Source organism: Cololabis saira, chromosome 3, assembly GCF_033807715.1.
Source record: "Cololabis saira isolate AMF1-May2022 chromosome 3, fColSai1.1, whole genome shotgun sequence".
In the NCBI taxonomy this organism is placed as follows: Eukaryota; Metazoa; Chordata; class Actinopteri; order Beloniformes; family Belonidae; genus Cololabis; species Cololabis saira.
The window spans coordinates 1,640,075-1,667,637 of record NC_084589.1 but is presented as its reverse complement, the minus strand read 5'-3'; the positions used below and the strand labels follow the sequence as shown (position 1 = coordinate 1,667,637).

At 44.8% G+C, this 27,563-nt stretch overlaps 1 protein-coding gene across 2 annotated transcripts in view; it reads right to left on the bottom strand.

The window, feature by feature from the left end:
* LOC133424575 (dual specificity tyrosine-phosphorylation-regulated kinase 1B-like) overlaps window positions 1–27,563 on the bottom strand; it is an 83,207-nt gene that overhangs the window by 22,032 nt on the left and 33,612 nt on the right. For both annotated transcript variants that reach the window (XM_061715264.1, XM_061715252.1), the window contains exons 2-6: window positions 10,017–10,183; window positions 8,646–8,765; window positions 5,121–5,309; window positions 1,456–1,603; window positions 425–574 (exon numbers count right to left, since the gene is read on the bottom strand). In XM_061715264.1, the coding sequence (XP_061571248.1) occupies window positions 425–574; window positions 1,456–1,603; window positions 5,121–5,309; window positions 8,646–8,765; window positions 10,017–10,085 (676 nt within the window). In that variant the 5' untranslated portion in view covers window positions 10,086–10,183. The remainder of the gene's footprint in view (window positions 1–424; window positions 575–1,455; window positions 1,604–5,120; window positions 5,310–8,645; window positions 8,766–10,016; window positions 10,184–27,563) is intronic.

The following is a 27,563-nucleotide window of genomic DNA, read 5'->3' as shown; positions in this document are numbered from 1 at the left end:
TTTGATAATGTATGAATAATCACTCGCACATAAAAGAATTGTATTTTTTAACTCTTGGGGGCCCCCTAGTGGTCATGGGGCTCTAAGCAGCTGCTTAGTTCTCTTCTGCCTTGGGCCGGATCTGAGAAAGATCAACATAAAGCTGCCGTCCTCTGGGCCTGGCACCCCAAGGTGACATTGTGAAGCATGGGGAATGTGGTGGCAGTGAAAGGTGGAGGCCTGGGACGTCCACTCCACCTGCTGCCTGGACAAACACGGACCAGGAATGTGACAGCCCTAAGTTTGTGGGCCGGAGACCACTAACCTCCACGGTGACAAGCCTGTTTCCATGGTTACCAACCAGAAAAGGGTGAAGTGAAGGACATGGGAGCGTGTGGCGCGTGTGTGTGTGTGTGTGTGTGTGTGTGTGTGTGTGTGCACCCACCTGTACAGAGCTGCTGTGCAAATTTCCTGGTGAGGTTGAGGGAAACCCCTCTGAAGTTGGTGTTCCTCAGCAGGTCATACAGGTTGTAGCTCAACAGCTCAAAGACCAAACAGAGATGGTTCCTAAACATAAAGTGACGCTTCAGGTGGACTGCACAGAGGCAGGTGGACGGACAGACAGACAAATGGGAGACAGGGACCAAGGTTAAGAGATGCACAGAAACCACAGTCAGGCTAGGAACAAACATCATCTCTCTAACAGGCTAACATGTCGGCCGGTGTTGGAAAAATCAATTTTCAGATTCTAAATCGATTCCCATATTAATTCCTAAAAATAGATTAGTATGTCTAAAGATCGATTTTTTTTCATCATTACATTAAAACTTTTGGAATTTTTTTGTTTATGCCCAAAAAAGGAATGTTTTGTTGGACACAATGTTTTTGCCTGGTATGAAAACATTAAAGTTTTCAGGTGTAATTGCATAAATTGTCTATATTTCATTACTTTATATACTCTCTTGGGGTTACATTTGCATAAAATGCTAAAAAAACAAATTCTCAAAAATTAAAGACCGAAATAGACCGAAAATGGAAAAAATAAAACCGATTTCATACTATTTGCTGCCCTGGATCTGTTTGGTAATTCTGCCCCACGATGTTTCTGTTTCAGTTCTATCAGCATTCTGGGAGCTGATTGGTCCTTACAGCATCATTAGCTGCAATACTTGCTGTTGAATCTCAATATGATACTAGTAGTAATATGTTGCAGAACTACAGTCATAATTCATGCAACAGCTGAACAAACAGTTTTAATAACACTAACCCAATTCCATATCGGAATCAAATTGAATCAAATCAAATCTCGATTCTGAATCTTAAGAATCCTAATAGAGTCGATTCTTGGCATTAGAATGGATCCCCAGCCCTGGTTCCATGTATTCAGACTGACTAGAATCTCCTCTGTGCTGCTGATCTCCGGGTACATTCAGAAAGTGTCACAGGTGTGGGTAGATGCACGTCAGACGCTCTCACCTATGTAATATTTCATCTCAGTGTCGTGCTTGTTCATGAGCTCCAGCAGGCGTAGTTCAATCTGAGCCTGGTTTAAAAAAGCCTTTTTGTTCTTGATGATCTTGATGGCCACCCACTCCTGCTCATGGTGGTCGTAGGCCTTCACCACCTGCACACACACGCAGCAGCAGGTCAACGAGCAGCCGGGGCTGGGACAACTTTAAACACATTTACACATTTCTGGGTTTAAAAAAAAAAATGAAAATTCCGTCAACAATTACAGTGTCAGGTTTTACAAACTTCACAAAGCAATTATTCTCATATCAATGTCCTTATTGTCCAGTGGGGATGGTGGTGTCCTCTTGCTGTGCTCTATAATCTGTCCATTTTTCCCATTTTTCCTGAAATTGTGTCTCTTGTAATCGTAGTTTATATGTCATTTTTTCCATTACAAATATTTCTTCTGCAGAACCGCGGTCACTGGTTCTGCTTTATACCATAACCTTGTTATTTCTCTTTTACTTGCCCATAGCAGAACTTTAACAAGATATTCATCCTCTTTTTGTATTATATCTTTTGTCAAAATTTTCCAAATAAAGTATCTTACAAGATTTGGGAATCTCATATCCTCAATATTTCTGTTTTAATCCTCAACTATATTCACCTTACTTTTAGTTCTCGTCTATTTATTTGTATATTTATTTTTCCAGGCCTCGTCATTTCCCACTTACTTCCCAAAACTCTTTTGATTTAGTTTGCCCAAATCTAAAGCCGGGCATACACTGTGCGATTATCGGCTCGTTTTGAGACGATTTTCCAGTCGTGCGACTTTTTTTTTGATCGGGCCCGATTTTGACCCAATCGTTGCTCGTGCCTCGTGCAGTGTACGTGGGGTAACGACGAAAGATTAACACCTCACGACGAGAGATTAACACCTCACGACGAGAGATTAACACCTCTCGATGAGCTCCCGATCACAAATCGTGAGGTCGCAAGAAAATCAAGCGTGTTTGAAATCCTGGTCGCTCCTCGTGAAGGAATCGCACGGTTGAAGCAGCTACGACCCGATTGGCCTCATCCTTTCGCAGAGAGCATGCGTAATCTCTGATGTCACGTCAAAAACTATTATTTGTAGTTTAAGGGTTGCAAATTCACATTACAAATCATGTTTTAATAGCAAAAAAAGACTGCATTTCCACATATGGTGCGGGTCGCCGCGTACCCTGCGCCGTAAGCTCTGCGTTGGTGTAACGCGGAACCATAAATCAGCCTTTAGTGTGTGCGCTGTCTGCTGTTCGGAACACCTTTTTTTCTCTTCTCATTTTGCTGGGACGTCGGGTCCCTCCGCCGAGACACAACTTTTGCGGTATGCGTTCTTTGTTGTGTCTAAAAATGATGCGCAGTGCCCGCCCAATCAGAAACGGTACAGATATTTTGGCATTTTTTTTATATATATATATATATATATATATATATATATATATATATATATATATATATATATATATATAATTATAAAAAAATAAAGGATCCCCATAACCTTTGATCAGGTGGGCAGCACGTACGTTTGGGTGTGGGAACAGCCCACCCCTGCCCCAAAACCGGCCTCAAGTTCCAGTACACAGAGGTCCGACGGGAGGATTATGATCGTATAGTGTGAGCAGACGGAGCATCCGAGCATCGGCTCGTACAGTGTGAGAACATAAATCGTGGGCTCTAAACTTTTGAACTCCGCGATCTAGTCGTGCAGTGTGAGATGGGGGAGTCTCATACGATTTAAAATATTGCACAGTGTATGCCCAGCTTAAGAGGCTGAAATGATGCGGATTGTACAAAAAACTAAACAAAAAGAGTTCCGGAGCGGATATTCACATGTAACCTAACAATTTATTCATGTCGTCAGCATTTAAAAGGTTTTCTGTCTGTGGTTCTGTCGAGTTATCGTTCCTGTAGTTTCTTGTCCCGGCCCCCCTTTTTTCTCTTTTGTGCATGTTTGCAGGCTGGAGCCTCGGGAGCTGCGTTCTGGCCTGTGTTCCCCCCCAGATAAGGAGTGGAGTCCCCGGTACAGAGCCGTGTGGTACTCCTCCGTTAGAACAACTAGTACTGGGTTAACATGAGGCTTCTTTACTCCACAGTAAAGTTTCATTAGAGAATGTAACTCCGTATTGTTGTGTTGACAAAGGTCTCCACGGTAACCCTCGTCCACCTGGTCATATTATTTTAGATTCAGTGTGGTCTGAAGGGTCAGAGGTCACAGGTGTCTGGTTTACACCTGCTCCCTAGTCCTCTACACGCTGGAATTCTGCTCTGTGGAAGTACAAATCTACCAGTCTTTTCCACTCAGCTGTCTGCTGTGTGTGTGTGCGTGTGTGTGTGTGTGTGTGTGCGTGCGTGCGTGCGTGCGTGCGTAATCTTGTTGTTTTACATGTCGATTTATTCTGCACTTTAAGGGTTTGTACTGCCAATTTAGTTGTACTGGTACAATGACAATGAAGACAATTCAGATTCTTCTCTTTCTCTCGTGGACATTGTCTTAAACACTTCAGGGATTTCTCTCAGCTTTGTTGACAAAGCAGAGAAATTATCTCGCTCCTTAAAGACTTTTGTGAATTCTGGTTGAGGACAAATCCTCATTATAACCTTATGGCTGAAATAACATCAGTATTTGTGTCTTTTATCTTCTTCACCCACCTGCTGTCTATAAAGAAAAAGAAGTTCAAGAAGCACTGTCTCTTTGACTTTGTTTGAATTTCCTCATGGTCCTGAATATTTTTGAATTGGGTTGATTTATTTCTTCAGTGTGAGTGTTTGATCAGATGTTACAGAGGGGAAGCAGTGCTTCATGTCATGGTTAGCCAGCTCTGCTAACTATGATCTGTTTAAGCAATCTAACGCGAAAATAACTAATAATAATAACTAACTAACTAACTAATAACTAATCTGGAAACAAAACAACCACATGTACTGTTCTAAAACAGTACTCATTTTCAAGAGAACTGTACCAGATATTTCCATAAAACCACTGGTTGGTATTCAATAGCATTCAAGACAACTAAGTAATAGTATTTTTTATAGAGATTTATGTTTTTCTGATAAATGAGAGAAAAGTGAAGGAGTCCTATATGTTCTTATTACCAAAAAGTATAATTTCCGCCTGAACTAAAGGTATGATTACAGTGCTATATTCCACTATTTTCTCAGGTAAATCATTTTCTGACTGTTTGGTGATGGTGGACAGACACCTGGTTCAAACCTCAAAGTTTGATGCAGAAAAGAGTGAGCATTCTCAAGTTATGGGCTTTTTTCCCTCCCTTTTCCCCTATTCGAACTGGCCCAATTTGGCCCCTTTTCAGGGTTTGGAGTAGTTCTAAAGAGGCAAAAAAAATAAATTTCCCCCCAAATTCAAAAATCACAACATCCAATTTCACTAATAGGAGACCCTAAAGTTAATAAAAATAATTGTTGTGGTTGGTTCTACCTCGGGTAGGGGCCATTGTTCATAGACTATTATAGTAGAATGCAGAAAATGTCAACGATAGAAAGAGGTAGAAAAACATTTTATTTCCCTATCAGAGACTGGGAGGTTATTGTGGCTGCGTACCGTCGGACTCATGCAGCTACAGAGAGTCTTCCAAAGCAGAGATTGGGCATGAGTAACTAGAAACTCCGGCCCCTGGTGACCTCACCTGTCCGAAAGAGCCCTTCCCGATCAGAGAGTCTATCTCGTAGCGGTCCAGCCACTTTTCTCCGTTTTTGACAATGTAGTCGTAGTTGTCGTCGTCGTAACCGTCATTGTAAACTTTTCTCTCCTTCTTGGTGCTGCTGTCCTCAGGAGGGACCTGCTGGGCCCGCCGCTTCTTCTTCGTGTAGTACACCTGGAGGGGACAGCACAGGTGAGGTGGGAGCTCCGGTACCTGCACCGGAGCAGCAGAGCCGCCCCTAGAACCCCTCCCTAGACCTCCCTAAGCCTCCCTAGACCTCCCTAAGCCTCCCTAGACCTCCCTAACCCTCCCTAGACCTTCCTAACCCTCCCTAGACCTTCCTAACCCTCCCTAGACCTCCCTAACCCCCCCCCCCCCAGATCTCCCTAGACCTCCCTAACCCTCCCTACACCTCCCTAACCCTCCCCAGACCTCCCTAACCCTCCCTAGACCTCCCTAACCCTCCTCAGATCTCCCTAGACCACCCTAGACCTCCCTAACCCTCCCTAACCCTCCCTAACCCTCCCCAGATCTCCCTAGACCTCCCTAACCCTCCCTAACCCTTCCTAACCCTCTCCAGATCTCCCTAGACCACCCTAGACCTCCCTAACCCTCCCTAACCCTCCCCAGATCTCCCTAGACCTCCTTAACCCTCCCTAGACCTCCCTAACCCTCCCTAACCCTCCCCAGATCTCCCTAACCCTCCCCAGATCTCCCTAGAGTTTCCTAGGCCTGCCTAGACCTCCCTAACCCTCCGAGAGTTCCCTAGACCTCCTCTCTAGACGTCTCTAGACCTTCCTAACCCTCCCTAGACCTGCCTAGACCTCCCTAACCCTCTCTAGACTTCCCTAACCCTCTCTAGACGTCCCTAGACCTCCCTAGGCCTCCCCAGACCTCCCCAGATCTCCCTAACCCTCCCTAGACCACCCTAACCCTCCCTAGACCTCCCTAACCCTCCCTAGACCTCCCTAACCCTCCCCAGACCTCCCTAACCCTCCCTAGACCTCCCTAACCCTCCTCAGATCTCCCTAGACCACCCTAGACCTCCCTAACCCTCCCCAGATCTCTCTAGACCTCCCTAACCCTCCCCAGACCTCCCTAACCCTCCCTAACCCTCTCCAGATCTCCCTAGACCACCCTAGACCTCCCTAACCCTCCCCAGATCTCCCTAGACCTCCCTAACCCTCCCTAGACCTCCCTAACCCTCCCTAACCCTCTCCAGATCTCCCTAGACCACCCTAGATCTCCCTAACCCTCCCCAGATCTCCCTAGAGTTTCCTAGGCCTGCCTAGACCTCCCTAACCCTCCCGAGAGTTCCCTAGACCTCCCTAACCCTCTCTAGACGTCTCTAGACCTTCCTAACCCTCCCTAGACCTCCCTAACCCTCTCTAGACTTCCCTAACCCTCTCTAGACGTCCCTAGACCTCCCTAGGCCTCCCCAGACCTCCCTAGACCTCCCCAGACCTCCCTAACCCTCCCTAGAGCTCCCTAGGCCTCCCTAACCCTCTCTAGACGTCCCTAGACCTCCCTAACCCTCCCTAACCCTCTCTAGACCTCCCCAGACCTCCCCAGACTTCCCTAGACGTCCCTAGACCTCCTGACAGCACAGGGACATTAGTACCCAGAACTTTCAGAGTCAGGTGTTACTTCACTAACAGGGAAACATCTCTATCGTTTTCAGGTTTCTGTCCTCGTATCACCTGAACACTGAACAGTTCTGTCTGTATCTGCAGAAACTGCACCATGTCACATCCTGACTCAGACGTCTGACTCCAACCCCCCGACCAATCGGTGGCCTGTAGTGTGATGATGTCAGATACAGCCGACTCAGCAGCTTAGAACCTCGGTAGACCTCGATCTGCCGCGTTACAAAATAAACTCGGCACGTTAGACCCCTAGTGGAAAAGAACCAAACTGACTCGATCCAGGCTGAGTAGGTACTAGTGGAAAAGCACCATAAGAGAACCAGGTGGGTTTACATTTGTGTGAAAGGTAGAAATTTCCAGCTGCCTCTGATTGAAAGTTCACGGTACTCTGACATGAAGTGAAGGTGCAGATCAGAACAGAAGAACCCAGATCAAACAGGAGACAGTGATGTCAGGACCAGTGGTGAGGTCACTGCTCAGAAAACAAACAAAAACAAAAGAAAACTATCTATATTCCTCATGACTCTTTACGACTGGTCCCAGGTGAGCGAGGCTCCACCTGAAAGCATGTACTCTTGACCAGGCGCTCTTGTTGCCGTATGACATTTATCTGTAAAACCACAGATCATCAATGCAAACGGCAGCAGCTCCGGATCAACACCTGCTCCGGTTCAGGCTGCTCTTACGCCAGCAGAGCGTCCACCTAAATCCAGCTCCGGGTCCTTCTTCCACACGTGTTTGGCTACGTAACCAAACTCCCCGTAAACATCCTCTGGTGGCAACACTACCAAACTGAAGCCGGACCTGGAAGCCTCAGCTGCATCTTCTGAAGCGCCGCCTTAATCCTAGCCTTTAGTTTCTGCACCTACGCCATCTCTCCTTTATACTTCTGCGTAGCAGCTACTCGCGGCGGCTACGCCGTCTCTCCTTTATACTTCTGCGTAGCAGCTACTCGCGGCGGCTACGCCGTCTCTCCTTTATACTTCTGCGTAGCAGCTACTCGCGGCGGCTACGCCGTCTCTCCTTTATACTTCTGCGTAGCAGCTACTCGCGGCGGCTATGCCGTCTCTCCTTTATACTTCTGCGTAGCAGCTACTCGCGGCGGCTACGCCGTCTCTCCTTTATACTTCTGCGTAGCAGCTACTCGCGGCGGCTACGCCGTCTCTCCTTTATACTTCTGCGTAGCAGCTACTCGCGGCGGCTACGCCGTCTCTCCTTTATACTTCTGCGTAGCAGCTACTCGCGGCGGCTACGCCGTCTCTCCTTTATACTTCTGCGTAGCAGCTACTCGCGGCGGTTACGCCGTCTCTCCTTTATACTTCTGCGTGGCAGCTACTCGCGGCGGCTACGCCGTCTCTCCTTTATACTTCTGCGTAGCAGCTACTCGCGGCGCCTACGTAATCTTATGTTTATATTTCTACATAGCAGCTAGTCACTGTGCCTACGTAATCTTATGTTTATACTTCTACATAGCAGCTAGTCACTGTGCCTACATCATCTTATGTTTATACTTCTACATAGCAGCTAGTCGCTGTGCCTACATCATCTTATGTTTATACTTCTACATAGCAGCTAGTCGCTGTGCCTACGTCATCTTATGTTTATACTTCTGCGTAGCAGCTAGTCGCGGCGCCTATCAAAAAAGTCACATTTCAAACCAGAGTATGACACCAGCTCGGTCTATATCCTCCATTATACATTTAGCAGCATTTGTTGACCAACTTATTTCCCCTTGTAAAGATGGTAATATTACTGAGAATGTGTTACTAGTCAGTGGAGGCAGTTCTGCTCCTACAGAGTCACGTCGGGCACACATGTGCGACTGGGTGTGGTCTCCTGAAGGTGTTGAGTCTTCCTCACGTACCTCATTGATGTGCTTGTAAGTTTTGATGAGGTCGACTGAGAGTTTCCTCAGGGGAGCGCTGGCAGGGTCTCTGAAACTGGGGGGGATCCTCCGCTGAAGTATGGTCATGTCAGACAGCACCTGCAGGAGGAACACACACACCCAGGGGTCAGTCATCACAGCAACACTACTGCTCCTGGCCTCATGGGGGATTTAAAGGCCACATTTCATACAACAAAAACAAATGTGTAGAAATATTCTTGGTTTTGATTCTAAAATGACATCTGAATGACACCTAAAGCAACATCACAGACTCAGGCCACAGACCGCATCAGAGGACCTGGACTAACCCTCAACCACAGCTGTCTGAAAGGATGACAGGTCTTCACTGGCTGTCCTGTCATCTATGGAAAGGCCACACCCTTAATTACCCATAAACCCCTGGTTACGTTTTACCTGATGAGGTTTTACCAGATTCATTGGAATTTACATTAAATATGATTGTTTTAACCCAGGGGTCTTCAACCGGGGGTCCACGACCCCTAGGGGGGCCACGGAGGTACTGCAGGGGGTCCAACAACTTCAAAAGAAATAATCAAAATAATTTGTGATATCCATCCATATATATATATATATATATATATATATATATATATATATATATATATGTTTATAGGCGATAATAATCTACTTTTGACAATAACTATTTAGTCTACAACTCTACATAAACGATTCCCATGATGTGAGTCATGTGACTAATGTCAACTTTAGAGCGGAAAACCAGCTAGCTAGCTGTTTAAGAAAAGAAAATTTGTTGGGAAATTGACTTGACTATTTCATATTTATCTCTAGTTAGACCTGATGGATAAATTAGTGACAATAACGAAGCCTAAAGCTGGAGATTGTAACGTTCCAGCTCGGCCTAACGTTACTCCTTCCACGTCTGACGAGGCCAAAGTTTCATCAACTGTAAACACATGTAGCTAATGACCCAGTCACGAATTGGTTAATAAAGTGATATAAGCAGAATAAAGACATTCAAAAGTTATTATAAGCCAGGCTTAAAACTTGACATATTAAAAAAAAAGGAAATAATAAGAATTCCAAGCGGAGGTCCCTGCTCTGTTTTTCTCTCATCCAAGGATCCCTGGGCTAAAAAGATTTGAAGACCCCTGTTGTAACCAATGTTATGCTGAAAAATGATTTGTGTGTTTTTGTTCCAACTACATTTATGCTCCATGTTAAAGGACTAACTTTCAATCAGGTTAATATCCAGTATTCTCCCATGAATTCCCATGTATTCCAGTTGATTTCCATTTGAAAGCCGTGTGGATGAATGAGGTGAGAACATGTGGAGGTGTGACGGGTGAGCAGCGCTGGGACGGGTGTTACCTGCTGCTGCTCGGCCATGGAGTGGATGGAGCTGAAGGAGGGGTGTGTATGAGTGTGCTGGCTGGTCATGGCTGGCTCAGCGAGGGAGAAGCCCTGGGCAGTGGAGGAGGAGGAGGAGGAGGAGGAGGAGGAGGAGGAGGTGGGCGGACATCCTGAGCTGCTTGCACCTGTGGAGACACAAAAACGGACGTTTCAATGAGTTCTCAGCATCACACCTGTTGTATTTCTGTAGATCAGAGCTCCAGCAGAACACCGACGCGCCCGGCCAGCTGCCTGGCCACACCACCTGGAGGTGGTAGTGCTCCACTTTCACTAGGGCTCAAACCATTCCTACAATCATTCCAGTGATTCCATTACAAAAAATGATCCAGGAATTTTTCTCTGCCTCGAGGAATCGTTTCATTTCGCCAGCTCAAAGCAGGTATTTCGCCCGGACCATGTTTAATGCGGCACAACGTGCCGTTGATGGATAGCACTGGTGCCTAATGTGCTCCAATACAGCAGGTCTCATCATCTTATTTTGAACACTGACAAAACTCAAAATCTTATCAAGACTTTACAGGACTGTCTCAGAAAATTAGAATATTGTGATAAAGTTCTTTAGTTTCTGTAATGCAATTAAAAAAACTAAATTGTCATACTGTACATTCTGAATTCATTACAAATCAACTGAAATATTGCAAGCCTTTTATTATTTCAATATTGCTGATTATGGTTTACAGTTTAAGATTAAGATTCCCAGAATATTCAATTTTTTTGAGATAGGATATTTTTGTTTTTGTAATTGCATTACAGAAAATCACAATATTCTAATTTTCTGAGACAGTCCTGTAACTTAAAACTTAACTAGAACTTAAAATTTGCTTGACACAAATGAAAAACAGCTAACCTTTTAAGTGATGTGTGTTATCAGGTGTAATGGCATTTTTAGGTTAGAAATAAGAACATTTCTTGGTAAGATCCTTAGTTTTTTGAGTGAAGGCAGTGAATTTGGTCAACTGGTGTAAGTTCAGGGTTTTTAAATGCACAGCCATGAACCTACTGGATTATATAATTTAGTGTTAGTGATGTCAATTAACATCTAACATCTTATGTATATTTATAATTGCTCTTTAACTAAACAAAAATATGTTTTATCCGATTAATCGATGGAGTTTTTCAGTAGAATACTTGATTACTAAAATATTGGATAGCTGCAGCCCTAACTTTCACCCTGTGACAACAGCTAAGAAAACCTAAAAAAGACAGCAACTATGAAGACAAACAAGACCAATGAGCAGATCATCACTAGAGAGGTTGTGTTGGTGATGAATGAGTAGAGACGGCTCAGTCAACGTGAGCAAACAGCACCAGTAGTGGCCCAGACGTTCACCAGACGTTCACCAGAACCACCAGAACCAGAACCAGGTCTGTACCCGGCCAGCCATGTGACATCTACATTTACAGCTGGACGTTCAGCTGATGAAGCTTTATCCACAATTATCCACATTACAACCCAACCAATATGGAAACGTCCAGACCGACACTGATGTTTGGTTACATAACAATGTTACCAAACATCCACCAATAAAATGACTGTGTTTCCATGCATCAATAATCCGAATATTGGCAATAACCCGAATTTGCATGGCCATGTAAACACCAATAACCCCTTTGAGTAACCCGAATTTGCTCATATTCAGGTTTTTAAAAACCCCAATATGACCCCTGGGTTACTCCTTTTCTAACTGAATATCCGGTCATGTAAACACCAAACGGAATATCCCCATCAAACGGAACAGGAATCTGTTTTCTGCACATGTTCTGTTCACAAGGAATCCTGGTCTTTTGAGTCCAGGAAGTTCTTATAAACACGGAGAAACACAAGACCAGGACGAGACTAATCACTTCATAAATGTAATGAAGGATATGAACATTTCTGCATTTGTAGACGGTAGAAAGTACCGGGATAGAAGATTTACAAGAAGGTGAGAGAAAAGTTGTGTGAAGCAGCATTTGTTTTGAATTTGGATACAGGAAGAAGAAGCAGAAATGATGGGAATTGCGTCATGACGTTCTCCGTGCATCGCTGGTTTGATCCAGATATCCCGAATGATTAATTACCATGTGAATGGAATATTCTGAATGTTTCAGTAACCGGAATATTAGCAATAACCTGAATTTTTACTGCATGTAAACGTAGTCATTGTTTCCTTCCAGCAACATGGAACATGACCAGACCACTTCTCATACAACAACACCGGCTACGGACTTTGTCCAGTTTCTGGTCACGCCGCTCAACAGGACATGGTTTGATGGAGACGTTACCATGGAGATCATGGACGCAGGACATTTCCTCAGATGCTTGTCCATCTGGAACAACTTACAATGTAGTTTGTGAATGTGTGTGCTTCTGTGATGTCATTCACTAGGTGTAAGGTCTTTTCTGCATCGTTCTGCAACTCAGTACAAAGTGAAAGATAAATACTGATGGGATTTAATCAGGTGATTATAATGGTGACTTGGTCCTAAATCTGTATCCATCTCCAGAGAAATCCCTGAAGTGTTTAAAAACAATGTCCATGAGAGAAAGAGAAGAATCAGAATAGTCTTTATCGTCATTGTACCAGTACAACTAAATTGGCAGTACAAACCCTTAAAGTGCAGAATAAATCGACATGTAAAACAACAAGATTACACACACACACACACACACACACACACACCCACACACACACACACCCACACACCCACACACACACACACCCACACACACACACAGCAGACAGCTGAGTGGAAAAGATGTGTATATTTGTACTTCCACAGAGCAGAATATGGTGGAGGAATTCCACCTGTGACCTCTGACCCTTCAGACCACACTGAATCTAAAATAATATGACCAGGTGGACGAGGGTTACCGTGGAGACTTTTGTCAACACAACAATGCGGAGTTACATTCTCTAATGATACTTGAAACTTTACTGTGGAGTAAAGAAGCCTCATGTTAACCCAGTACTAGTTGTTCTAACGGAGGAGTACCACACGGCTCTGTACCGGGGACTCCACTCCTTAGTGGCCCTGAACCAGCAGACCTGAGAGACAGATTGACAACCATAACCCTATACCATTCCAAACACCACCTTAAACTCTTCTTTAGGTGTCGTGAGAAGGAATGACATCCCTGGTGCCACAAAAACCTTTAAAAACAAACCACCTGAACTGTAGCAATGGTCTTGGTTTGTGCTGCTACTCTGACATGTCAACATTAAGGGGTTCATACTGTCAGCAAGAAAATAACATTGAAAGGAAAAGTTCCATCTTCCAACTAAAACAACAGCAGTGAGTTGTGGATGACTGTGCTGTGGACAGAAGATTTAACTGTAATCAAGTCAGGTTTAACGCTGGAGTTACTCATATGCAGGTTTGGGAACGTTCACTTAAGAGTCCATCTACAAAATGACATCAGAAACCCTACTTTTATAAACCTGCAATTTGTGACCATCAGTGCGTTTACATGGAAAGTTTAATTCCTCTTTAATTCAGAATTAAAATTAAATCCGATTTAAAATGAGTAAAAATTACCATGTGAAAACCTAATTCCGATTGAAAATGGCCATTCCGAATTAACCATGTTTACGCTCATTCCTCTTTAAATTAATTCTGGTCTTTCTTTCTGCTCGTTCCCTCATCCGTCTGTCTCCAAGACGCTTATATTCCGCGCCGGGCTTGTTTTCCAAACAAGTTTCAAGATGGCAGCACGCAGTAAACGCTGGTCAAGAGCAGAGACCATTTATTTAATAAATAGCTTGGAGAACAGATGGCAGGAAACTTCAAAATTGTGAGCTTTTCAAAGTTGTAGCGGCTAAGTTAGTTTTTCTTCCGGTAGTTTAACTTCCGGTCCCCCCCCTATCCAATCAGAACCTTCCCAACCCCCAGACCTGGAGAGGAATTGGAGAAAGACCATCAAACGTGTTTTCCATGTAAACCTCAATTCAGAATTACTATTTCCATGTAAACTGGAAGAAAAATAGTTTAATTCTGAATGATTCAATTCAGAATAATGAATTCCAAATTAAAAAACATCCTGTAAGCGTGGCACATGTGTGTATGTGAGAACTGTCTGACATCACTGGAGTTCACCACCAGCTCCAGGGGCCGTCATGGACCTGGATCACCTGGAACCACCAAACCCAACAGGTGTCCTTCTCAACACTTTCATTCCTGGAGCTCTGGCTCTTTACCCACCGCTGCAGACGTGTGATACCACAGAAGCAGAAGTGTTTTCATGTGGGTGAAAACCCTCTGCTCACAGATCCCAGGCTGCCGGGGACAGAGGTGATATCTGCCTAGTGCTGAAAAATGTGTGCCGGCCCTTTAAGAGACTGAGAGGCACTCACAGCACTTCCTCAATCTGGCATTCCCAGCGCTGCGCCGCCATTGGCTGAGGCCGGCTGCTGCTCCGTGAGCGGATTGGCTGCTGGTATCTAAGGGCTGACTGCCCATGCTCTATAAATAAACCGCTGCTGTCTCAGCAACCAGGCCACAGCTCTCATTAGCTCCTTCTCTGTTCTCCACTGAAGCAGGAGGCCTCCAATCGCAGGCCGGCCTCTCAGCACTCTGACATCCTCTCCCATAGCAACCCAGCCCCGTCCTCCTCCCCCATCCTCCCGCTCTCCTCTCCTCGCACAGCTCTCCTCCATCCATCCATCATCCTCCACTCCTACGTTTCCTCCGTCACATTGGCTGTGTCGCAGTGAGGAGCAGCTTCTCCTCTTCCTCACCCCTTCACCTCCTCGTCAGTGGCGTTGTTGTTGGCACGCGGCTCAGACGCCAGTGCTCCCAGAATGCCCCTAATGAGTGCACGAACCCTTCTGCTTCACCTCCGACACCCATGTCTGATCACACGGGAACACGGGTCCTGGACCCCACAACGAGCCCCGCAGGGCCACCTCGGCAAACAGAAACAATGACCTCAAAGAGAAATTAGGACCTCGTCACAAAGAATTAGTGACCTCAAAAAGGAATGGTGACATCAGACAAAAACCATGATCTCATCAAGCAGGAATGATGACCTAATTACACGGAAATGACCTCATCAAAATTAAATGATGACCTCATCAGAACACAAATGATTACCTCATTAAACTTAAAACATGACCTCATCAAACAGCAATTATGACCTCATCAAACATGAGGGATGACCTCATCAAACAGGAAGTACATCCAACATGTGCAGTCCTCTATGCTGAGATTAGGCCTGATTCAGGGACGAACAGCAGAAAAGTGGGGTCCATTTACAATAAATGTTTTAAATGTGGGAGTTTGTTGGACTTTTTAAAAGGTAAAGATGCTGATTTCATGAACATGCACATTTACCAGTTTACAAGAGGTTTCTCCAACTAAACAAAGATGGATGTTCTATGTAAATAGACAAACCGTTGGAGAACCTTCCTCCAGCACTCATGATGGAGCAGCAGCTTAGAGAGCATTCAGGTCGGATCAGAACCAGCTGATGACAGTTCATCTGCAGCAGCAGCATCTGCAGCAGCATCTGCAGCAGCAGTAGCAGCATCTGCAGTAGCAGCATCTGCAGCAGCATCTGCAGCAGCAGTAGCAGCATCTGCAGTAGCAGCATCTGCAGGAGCAGCATCTGCAGCAGCAGCATCTGCAGCATCTGCAGGAGCAGCACCAGCAGCATCTGCAGCAGCAGCATCTGCAGCATCTGCACCAGCAACGCCAGCATCTGCAGGAGCAGCATCTGCAGCAGCAGCAGCATCTGCAGCAGCATCTGCAGGAGCAGCATCTGCAGCATCTGCATCTGCAGGAGCAGAATCTGCAGCAGCAGCTGCAGCAGCAGCAGCATCTGCATCTGCAGGAGCAGCATCTGCAGGAGCAGCATCTGCAGCATCTGCATCTGCAGGAGTGCAGCAGCAGCAGCATGCACATCTGCAGCAGCAGAATCTGCAGCAGCAGCAGAATCTGCAGCAGTGCAGCAGCAGCATCTGCAGCAGCAGCAGCATCTGCAGCAGCAGAATCTGCAGCAGCAGCAGCATCTGCACACATGCACGATCCTGCTCGAGTATGTCTACAGACTCACAACACATCTATGAATTTTTTTTTACTTTTTGAGGCGATACATTTTCTTTTTTAATTAGGTAATTAAATCACATCAATTGGGTAAATGGTAAACATGTCCTCTGAGGTGTGTGGCTGCCGGGGGTCAGTGGGGTGACTGTGTGCTCCACAGCCGGGTCAAACCAGGGATTCTGCAGTAAAAACTGCTCTTACAAGTTGGGATCCACAGACCTGCACACGTCACTAACCTAGTACACCACTGCACAACCAGATCCTTTACACCGCTGGGTTACACTCACACTCAGTGCCGTTACATGGGAAGTTTCATTCAGAATTCATTCAGAATTAAAATTAAATCTGATTTTAAATGAGTAAAAATTACCACGTAAACAGCTAATTCCGAATGAAAATGGCTGTGTTCTCCAGCCAATCAGAGCCCAGGTAGAGGACAGGGGGGTCAGGATTCACACTGATCAGTCACACTTCTGAAAACGGGACATTTACAGTAAACTCAGATCCAGTGGGAGGCTGGTCTGTCCCTGACCCTGATCTGGGGTCAGACTAGAGACCACGCCAGCACGGCCAGTCCAGCGGAGACACCTGGACAAGAACCAGCCTGAAACTGCTCCCAACTAGGTGGTATCGAGGCCCATACTGCTCTCAGATACTCATACTCTCATACCACTTCATTGTTGTTGTAGTTACTGGTTAGTGACTCTAGGGGGAGATGTTCCCCGGGTGAGTGAGCAGCCGCAGAGCCGCCGCTGCTAGGCGGCTAAGCTTAGCGTGGTGATGAGAAGAGAGTGATACCCATGAGTGAGACTGGCAGCGCCGTTTCAGGCAAGATAACAACAATTAATGCAGCGGGACGTCAGCAGTTGGACATATTTCAAAATAAGGGACGACGACAGAAGCAAGGCAAAAAGGAGAATACGTTGTTTAATACCAGCACTTGCTGAGGCGACCCGGGTTGGTACCGGGGAGTCAGACTGCTGATTGGATAACAACGGCTGATGGGGAACTGATGATGGGCAGCCATTGGATGAGCTGGCTGCCGCTCAAAGGCCATGCCCGGGCCTCCAAACCATGTCCTGCTCTATCTGAACTGGCTGGACGTGGAACTGGACGTGGAGCCAGAGTGTTCATGGATGTGACGTCATGGAGACCAGAACTGTTCATCTCTCATGCACACTTTAACATTTCAACACAGCATTCAACAAAGGGGAATTTATAAAAAGCAATAAAGTTACAAGATGAAAATATACAGTCGTCAACATTGGAAGTGCATCAAAAACACACGTTATGCAGGAATCTTTAACACTATCCATACTTGTCCGAGAACAACTGATTAAAAGTCTTCTCCAGTTCAACTGTTGAGCGTATAAAGGCCCACTGCCGGAGGAGGCCACTTATTGATCTCACACAAGTTCTGAAGGCAAGGTTTATAGCCTTCTCTTACTACCATAGCAATCATTTAAGAAGTTATAGATAACAACAAATGACTACACAAATAGAGGGAATGTGCATGACATCACAGATGGAACTTCACAGCGGGTTACGCCCACTGAGTCACAGAAAGACTGAGTGGCAGAAAGACTGAGTGTCAGAAAGACTGAGTGTCAGAAAAACTGAGTGGCAGCGTAAACTTTCAGTTTGAGCAACTGAAAAATCTAAAATGGGAAAGAGCTGTTGTGCGATCGACTGTACTCATAGATTTAGCAAGAAATCTGAGTTATCGTTTTACAGACTGCTGAAAAATAAGCTTAAGAGAGACAAATGGATCGCTGCAATTAGCAGAAACAACTGGATTCCAGGCAACGAAACGTGGATTTGTGGTTCCCATTTTGTATCAGGTAATGTTGGATTTTTGGGTAGCTAATGAAATACATGAAGCTTTGCTTCATGTATTTCCCCGGCGTAGAAATTAAGTACATACAAATATCAGGAAACTGGATTCGTGGTCAAATTAATGTCCATGGACCACTGGTTCTTGGTAACTGTACCAAATATTAATGTCCATGGACCACTGGTTCTTGGTAACTGTACCAAATATTAATGTCCATGGACCACTGGTTCTTGGTAACTGTACCAAATATTAATGTCCATGGACCACTGGTTCTTGGGATAACTGTACGGGTCACTGTCAAGTCCAACTGCCTTTAATTTAAGCCGATAATCAGTTGTTATCCCGTCTTCTCCACTAGTTGCAGCTGTTTTTTCCACTCAGTGAGAGTAAGGGGGCTGGTCCAGTGGGGAAGTGACGTCAATGCAAACCCTCTATTGTTACTACCATAGCAATCATTTAAAGAAGTTATAGATAACAAAATATGACTACACAAATACTCTTTCCAGGGACCAGGGACCAGGACCAGGGATCACTGGGGGACTAGGGGACCGGGGGACTGGGGGACACCCGATCCCCCTCCCAAATGTCCCCACATACCACTATGCTAGCTCAGCCAGCTTTTTTTAGCTAGCTGAATTTGCAGCTTACATTCTCTGATCTAACCAGTTTTTGTATTAAAAGCTTAGTCTCTCATGAACTTGTATGACAAAGCAACATGCTGTGAGAGAACCATCATGAAGCAGGATGATTGAGAAAGCTCAATTAACAGGCGATAATAATCTACTTTTGACAATAACTATTTAGTCTACAACTCTACATAAATGATTCCCATGACGTGAGTCATGTGATTAATGTCAACTTTAGAGCAGAAAAACGAGCTAGCTAGCTGTTTAAGAAAAGAAAATTTGTTGTGAAATTGACTTGACTATTTCATATTTAACGCTAGTTAGAACTGAAGGATAAATTAGTGACAATAACGAAAGCCTAAAGCTGGAGATTGTAACGTTACAGCTCGGCCTAACGTTACTCCTTCCACGTCTGACAAGGACAAAGTTTCATCAACCGTAAACACATGTAGCTAATGACCCAGTCACGAATTGGTAAATAAGGTGATATAAGCAGAATAAAGACATTCAAAAGTTATTATAAGCCAGGCTTAAAACCTGACACATTAAAAAAAAAAGGGAAAAAAATAAGAATTCCAAGCGGAGGTCCCTGCTCTGTTTTTCTCATCCAAGGATCCCTTGGCTAAAAAAGGTTGAAGACCCCTGGATTAAAGAGTTTATTTTGCATATCCACAGAGCTACTACTTTCCCACAGCATGTTGTCATGCATGCTTCAGCTCGGGGATTGGATTTTTTGGTAGTGAGGAGAAACAAGTCCCAAACATTATCCTGGAACACCATCACCAAAGCTAGAGGACGACAAATGTTCAAAAAGTTTGAAAGCATCCAAACAGAGTTGGCCAATGAGCTTCAGCAGCAGCTCAAGAACGGGACCCTTTGATGAATCGTTCATTACAGTCTCAGATATAATCCATGGTGGCATGTAGGGATGGGAATCGAGAACCGGTTCTTGTTGAGAACCGGTTCCCAGTGTTTCAATTCCTTGGAATCGTTTGCCTTTTTCGCAAACAATTCCCTTATCGATTCCAGTGGGCGTGAATGACGTCACCAAGCACGTTGAGCAACCTGCGCATTCGCGCCCAGCAGGAAAACACGGGGACAAAGCGACATAAACGCTCGAAAGTTTGGTTACATTTTACCAAAAAGGATGACAATAGGGCGACAATACTTGCAATGTGGACATTTCAACAAAGGGGGGAAACTGTCAGGACTCGGCCGGCTGATGCGCTGGGAGCGCGGAGTCAGCCGGCGTGTGGTAAGGCTGATTTATGGTTCCGCGTTACACCAACGCAGGGCATACGGCGTAGGGTACGCAGCGACACGCACCGTACGGCGCGCGTCCCCGCGTACCCTACGCCGTAGGCTCTGCATCGATTTAATGCGGAACCATAATTCATGCTTTAGAAGAAATGCGCGCTCGGCCACGAGGACGTGCCGGGCCCTCCGGCGGACAGCGGAGCTCCTGACACAGCTGCAGCTCATCAGCTCATCTATGGAGAAGTTAAAGAGCTTCTACCGCTAGATTCTCCTTTCATCAAGGCAGGGAAGAGTATCAGGCCAGAATAGATGAAATCACTGAGCAGTGACTAAGTTTGTGGTGTTGAACATGTTAGTGGACATTCTTGTGTAATTGCCACAAAATAATTTGTTGTATTTATATAATTTCTACAGAAGAATATTTATTTTATTATTATTATTTTATATTAAATACATATTTTATATTACAAATAATTTTGTGGGGACCCCCTGGCACCATGGAGGAGCCCAAGGCTGGGGGCGTCTTAAGACCTCACTTATATTTTTTTGTTCAAAGATATAAAACAAAGTTGAGACTAAAATTGTTTCTTCTCCTTTTTTCCAAATGAGAATCGATAAGAGAATCGATACAGAATCAAATCGTTAAGCACAATCGAAAATGGAATCGGAATCGAAAAAATCTTATCAATTCCCATCCCTAGTGGCATGTCGGTTTATAACAATCTTTTTGCCCAGAAGAAAAAAGAGCGACAACAACGACCCATAACTATGTTCTTCTCTGGAAAAAACACTCCTGTACCGCGGCTTTAGAAGAAAAAGACACTACAGAGCGAGTCAGGATGCAGCAGCTCAGAAGAGCAGTGAGTCACAATTTGTCTTACTGTACTTATTGTACTTATTGTATATTTGTATCATTTTTCATTTTTTCTCGTTCAAATCCAATAACTCGGGTCGCGGTGGGCGGGGCTCCGCAATTTGAAGCCTTGTATAATAATTGTAAAAAATAAAGGTTGCTACTTTGCGGATTTCACCAATCATGGGCTATTGTTGGAACGTCACCCCCGCCAAAAACCAGGGATTACTGTACACCAGCGTTCAACATCAAGTTCAAGTTGACTTTATTAGTGCCCGTAGGTAGATTTGTTTTGCAGTAGATGGGAGAAGGCATCTCACACGTCGACTCAACAACAAAATTAAAAATAACCGTTGCATTTACCCGACACTGGGTCTTTACAAACGGCTGGTTGTTTGGCTAAGTGTGGAGAAATGATGATTATGGATGAGGAAGTCAGAACAGCTGAGCTGACTCAATCAATCATATCAGAAAGAAATGTATTGCTTTACATAAACAGAGTTGTCATGGATGTGAAATCAAACGATTGAGACCAAAACGGTTCTTTGAAGCAGACTGTAAATGTGTTTATTTCTGCTCTAGAGTTGGACATTTTAACCCGGAGGTCAGTGGAGATGGACTGGCTTTTGGAGCCTCTAGCCGCCGGCGCAGGAACTGCAACATGTCTCAGTTCCACATGACACTCAACCTGGAAGGTTAGATGCTTGGCACTTGTCCGGAGTCCAACAAACTGGCCAGCATGTCCAAATCACATGAGTAGTGAAGCAGCCGCGAGACGCAGCTGTGCCGAGTTATGGGTTTGACCTGAGCTTTCAAGAGTTTTACACCGTGTTCATACGCTAGTCTTTGTTAAATCAGAGTTATGACTAATCACAAACACAGAGTTTTGTTCTGAAATTTGTCACGATGTTTGGTGGAAACATTCCAAGGAAAAGAACTAGAGGGCAAAAAAATTTAATAAAAAGACCCTTTTCTATTGGTGGAAAAAATGCAGCACAATCCAAGCCAATCCAAACATGATATGCCAAACTCTGCAATTGGTTGCTGAGGAAGAGAGTGAGGTTGTGGGAGTAGAGGGGACAGTAGAGGGGACAGTAAAGGTGAGTTCTGAGCCATCTGGACGTGTCAGGACTAAAGCCTGAATTAAGGGTCTGCGTCAAACCAACGCAGAGCACACGCCGTCACCGTGACGCCGCCGTGAACCTTCGGACTTCTCCGTCACTCCATTTCTCCGCGGTGCAGTTCCCCCCGTGACCGCTAGTTCGCGATTTTTTCCTGAATGGTTTATCCGACTTTTTCCGGTCACAGTGAATCAAAGAGATAAAGACAACTATTGTGCAAAAAAACAAAAAAAAACAACAAAAAAAAAAAATCACACATACACAAGAAAAGAGCGCTGAAAGTTCACGACTGCTTCAAACCGGAAATCGGAAATGCGTTGCTACCAAGCGAACCAATCACAGCCCTCTCGTCTGCGTTGGTCTGCGTCGCCTCGACGCGTAGTTACAATTTTTGGGAGGTGACATCATTGACGGCGTCATTGACGGCGTCATTGACGGCGTCATTGACGGCGTGTGGTCTGCGTCGACGCGTACCACACGCCGTAGGCACGGCGTCGTTTTGACGCAGAACCATAACTCAAGCTTAACCCGTCACCTTTGGATCAAAGAGGGCAAGTTCTTCAAAATCTCCACCAGTTTTTGTTTGCTGTTATTCCATTGGTCAGTTGGCCTTTCTGGAGCAGGGTCAGGTATTTAGGTGTCATTTTTGAAAGACATATGCAGTCACAACATTTTTATACTAGTATTTATACGTGTTGTTGACTCATAGGAACCCAGACCACTTTCTACTTGATGAAAAAGTATGTGGTGCTTAACATGGACGGAGTGGACTATGATACAGTCCAGGAGACACAGGATGTGTCAGCACTAGGACTGGGGATCCATTCAAATGTCAAGAATCGATTTGAATCCCGATTCTTAAAATTCAGAATCCATTATCACAATTTGATTCGATCCAAATCGATTCGATATTGATTTGGGTTAGTGTTATTAAAAATGTTTTTTTGAGCTGTTGCATGAATGATATGATTGTAAAATAACTAGTGAAATAACTAAGAAATAAATATCCATTTAAAGTGCAAAAAGGAAATTGCAACAGCTCATGCAGTAAACATCATTTTAGCTTGTCTGATTTATTCTGTCACCAGACACAGCTGGCCATGAAGCACCAGACAATTTTCAGGTATTTCATGACAAACTGTCCGGTAACAGAGAAACCAAACAAGCTATAGTAATATAGATAATAGGAACTTCATTGAACTAATATAACATTTAGAAATGTAAGCTGAAATATCCAGCATTTTCTCTAAAGAAAAGTTCATTTAGTTCAGGAGTTTTCAAAACCAGTGCTTTGTTAATGCTACCACTATTCTTCAACGCCATGTTCAGTGTTTGATAGTTTCACACCACGGATGTGTGAATTAAATGACTACTGGGATTAAAGTTCACCGGGCGAAAATGTAATGATGGAAAAAAATAAAATAAAATAAAATAAAAAAAAAATCGATCTTTAGACATACTTAGGAATTAATATGAGAATCGATTTAGAATCACCTGTGGGACACCTGCGTCGCCACTGGTCCTAATGGGTTCAATCAACAAACCAGCTCAGAAACAGCTTAACCAGTCTGCAGAATTTAGTGTCCAAAAAAGGTTTATCCTCCACTTTTATAACAAATCATGTATTATATCAAAACCAGTTTTGGAACTGAAATCCATCTGTGGGATGTTGAATCCAACTGAATGGGGACGTTGTGGACAGGAATGGAATGGATTGAGAGACTCGTGGACCCCAGCCCTCCCAGCTCCGGCCCTGTGGACGCACCGGTCCAGCTGGACGGGACGTGAGAGACGAGTCAGAACTGCACACATGTCAGGATCAGTCCAAGAACAAAGTCTAACCAGAGGATGGTGATGGGACTTTTACAGAGATTCTATATTGTGGAACTAATTTACAAATCTGGAAGTTAAAATGACTGGCAACAAAACCTGAAACTGATCAAGAGGTCAGATCCTCGTGTGACTGTAGAAGACAAACCCTGATGGTGGAGCCGCTGAGTTTAACACAAATGAGGTCACCTGACCCCCCTGGCCTTCAAAAGCTAGGAAATGCACAGCCAACCTGCAGCAGACCGTAGCCCCGGCTCAGCCAATCACGGCCCCGGCTCGGCCAATCACGGCCCCGGCTCGGCCAATCACGGCCCCGGCTCGGCCAGTCACGGCCCCGGCTCGGCCAATCACGGCCCCGGCTCGGCCAATCACAGCCCCGGCTCGGCCAATCACAGCTCACATGACCACACCTGTGTGTAAACAAACACAGACTGCATATCCATGCATCAATAACCTTTTCTAACTGGAATTATTCTATTCTATTCTAAAAACCCAAATATGACCCCTGGGTTACTCCTTTTTTTAACGGGATTTCCCCATCAAAAGAAATAGGAATTTGTTTTCTGCTCATGTTCTTTTCACAAGGAATCCTGGTCTTTTGAGTCCAGGAAGTTCTTCTAAACACGGAGAAACAAGACCAGGAGGAGACTAATCACTTCATAAATGTAATGAAGGATATGAACATTTCTGCATTTGTAGACGGTAGAAAGTACCGGGATAGAAGATTTACAAGAAGGTGAGAGAACAGTTGGGTGAAGCAGGATTTGTACGAACGCCAGACCAGATCCAGCTCCGCTGGAAGACGCTGCAAAAGGAGAACTACAGGGTCGAGAAACAAAACGATACCAGTGGGTCCGATATCCACCGTGCTGCTGTTATTGTGGTTTGTTATGGATTTGGATACAGGAAGAAGAAGTGGAAATTACAGTAATTGTGTCATTACGTTCTCCGTGCGTCGCTGGTTTGATCCAGATATCCCAAATGATTAATTACCATGTAAACAGTGATAACCCTGTTTGCTCACGCATGGAAACAGATTCTTCCCAATGTTTCAGTAACCGGAATATTGACCTTAACCCCAATTTTGACTGCATGTAAACATAGTCAATGTCAGCTGAGAGGTAGACGGGATGACGGTTCTGGAGAACCACAGACACACACCTGGTCCATCACAGTTGGGGCGAGACCCCTCATGTGAACAGGAGAACCAGCGCCTCCAGAAAAGGCGTACACTGGACGATGGTGAGCGTTTCCCTGAGCGCTGAATGTTTCCACAGGTGTGCAGCTCTGAGCAGCAGCAGCAGCAGCAGCAGGACGTGCAGCTCTGAGCAACTTCAGACTGGAACAGCATCAGGTCACGTGACCCGCTGCTTTCTGCTGTTCTCTGCTACTCAGGAACAGCCCGGCGTCTACAGCAGAGTATATCTGTCTACATGCCCTGGTGGTGAGAGCTCCCGCCGACGCCGGCTACACGGTTGCTGTCTGCCCCGCAGAGCTGTATAAAGTACTTGAAAAAAGGAACTAAGTAAAAGTATAACTGAAAAAGACTTTGGTAAAAGTTAGTCACCCATAAGAAAATTACTTGAGTAAAAGTCTTAAAGTAGCTCACATTAAATGTACTTAAGTATCAAAAGTATCTTGTGAAAAAATATACTCAAATATCAAAAGTAAAAGTACTGGTATTTTACAGTACGCATGAAAAGAAGCAACACAACCAAAAATGATCCTTCTCTTGTTTTTTTTTTATTTTACTTTCAGGTGAATGAAATGTGGTATAGAATACAACACCAAAAATAAACTGTCTTTCTTGCTAAATATAATTCTTTGATTATTTTAATTTGTAACCAGTAACGAGGTGGCAAATGTCAAAGTAACGAAGGAAAAGTATATTTTATAACTTATAAAACTTATAAAGAAAAAATGCAAGTAAAGTACAAATCCTCAAAAAACTACTTAAGTAGTGTAAGGAAGTACATGTACTTGGTTACTACACACCTGTGCTGCCCCGGCTACTACAATCATCCAGGATTTTTATTCATCCAGGATGTCAAATATTTCAGACCACTGATTTTAAAGTATTGTAAAAGCAAGCCCTGTTATTTCTTCAGTTTTTCAAATATCTCAGCTTGACGTGGGACGTGGGAAAATGAGTCCACACAGATAACAACGATGCTCAAAAGTTAGTTTTGATAAGAGGTGCAGCGTATCGTCATTGATCCGTGATCAGCACACATGAATATAATGATGAAGGAAAGAGGCTGGTGGATGAAACCGTGACGCTGTGTCGGCAGCGAGAAAGCCAAACGACGGTGGAAACACGTGGATTGGAAGCCCCGTCATCACACCGACACATCAGTGCAGCGTTCCTGCAGCATCACAAACCCTATCTGTGTGTTCCGGTAGTGTAACTTCCGGTCCCCCCCCTATCCAATCAGAACCTTCCCAACCCCCAGACCTGTAGAGGAATTGGAGAAAGACCATCAAACGTGTTTTCCATGTAAACCTCAATTCGGATTTTCTATTTCCATGTAAACTTTAGGTAAATAGTTTAATTCTGAATTATTTAATTGGGAATAATTAATTCCAAATTAAAAAACATCTTGTAACCGTGGTCACTGACAACCAGCTCAGGCTGAACTCATTCAAAGATTCATCTCAGCAACAGGAAATGATCAAGTGACCCGCAATCGTTTATCCTGAAACGTGAACATGAAGAACGACGGAACCGTAACAACAAGCTTTCATTCAGGTTGTTGGTTCTGAGCAGGTGTCTGTGTTTGTTTGGTTCTAGTTCTGGATTTTAATGTTTTTAAGACCATTTTGTGGGGATCTTCTTATCATTTGATGAGTAGATTCCCCCGATGCCTCGTCAGTGCTGCTGCCGGGACGGGGGATCACTGGATCAATGGATCACAGCCCCGACCCCCCACTCACTGCTGCCCCGTGTTCTCCAGCCAATCAGAGGCCGAGGTGGAGGACAGGGGGGTCAGGATTCACACTGATCAGTCTAATCTGGGGTCAGACTAGAAACCACGCCAGCACGGCCAGTCCAGCAGAGACAGCAGCACCTGGACAAGAACCAGCCTGAAACTGCTCCAACTTAGGTGGTATCAGGGCCCACACTGCTCTCAGATACTCATACTCCCATACCACGCACCAAGACTTCATTGTTGTTGTAGTTACTGGTTAGTGACTCTAGGGGGAGATGTTCCCCGGGTGAGTGAGCAGCCGCCGAGCCGCGGCCAAATGGAGTGACGGACAAGTCCGAAGGGTTCACGACAGCGTCACGGCAACGGCGTAGGCTCTGCGTTGGTGTAATGCAGAACCTTAAATCAGACTTAACCTGACAAACGTTCAGACGAAGACCACAGTAAACCCAGGCCAAGTGTGGGTTATTACAGTGCCAAGAGGGAAAGATGTCAGCAGTTGTCTTAGAGAAGCAACTGTTGCTGCACACACACCTGTGAAGAATAATAAACCATTTAAACTAGCAGCTGTTGAGTTTCTAACAGGGAGAAAGATTATTCACAGGTGGAGAACATTCATGACAGTTGTGTTGAGTGTTGCAGAGGTGCACATCACAAAGAATGGACCCCAAGACCAGACCTGTAATGCTCAATGAAGTATGGAAAAACAATCCAGCAGCTCAGGACCAGGTCAAAGTCCAGACCTGAACCTGACTGAAATGCTGTGGTGGGACCAGAGAGCTGCGTAGAGGTCCGGGTCCAAAAACCTCACTGAACTCAAGCAACGTTGGAAAGAAGAACAGACCAGCACTCCTCCAGAACCACGAGGCACTGATGAAGTCAGACAGGAACCATCTACTGAGTTCCTGCTGCTGGAGGCGGATCTAGATGCATTGGTCTCCTAGCAACCACTACAACCAAATGATGTGTATAGAGGGAATGTGCATGACGTTACAGATGCGACTTCACAGCGGGTTACGCCCTCTGAGTGACA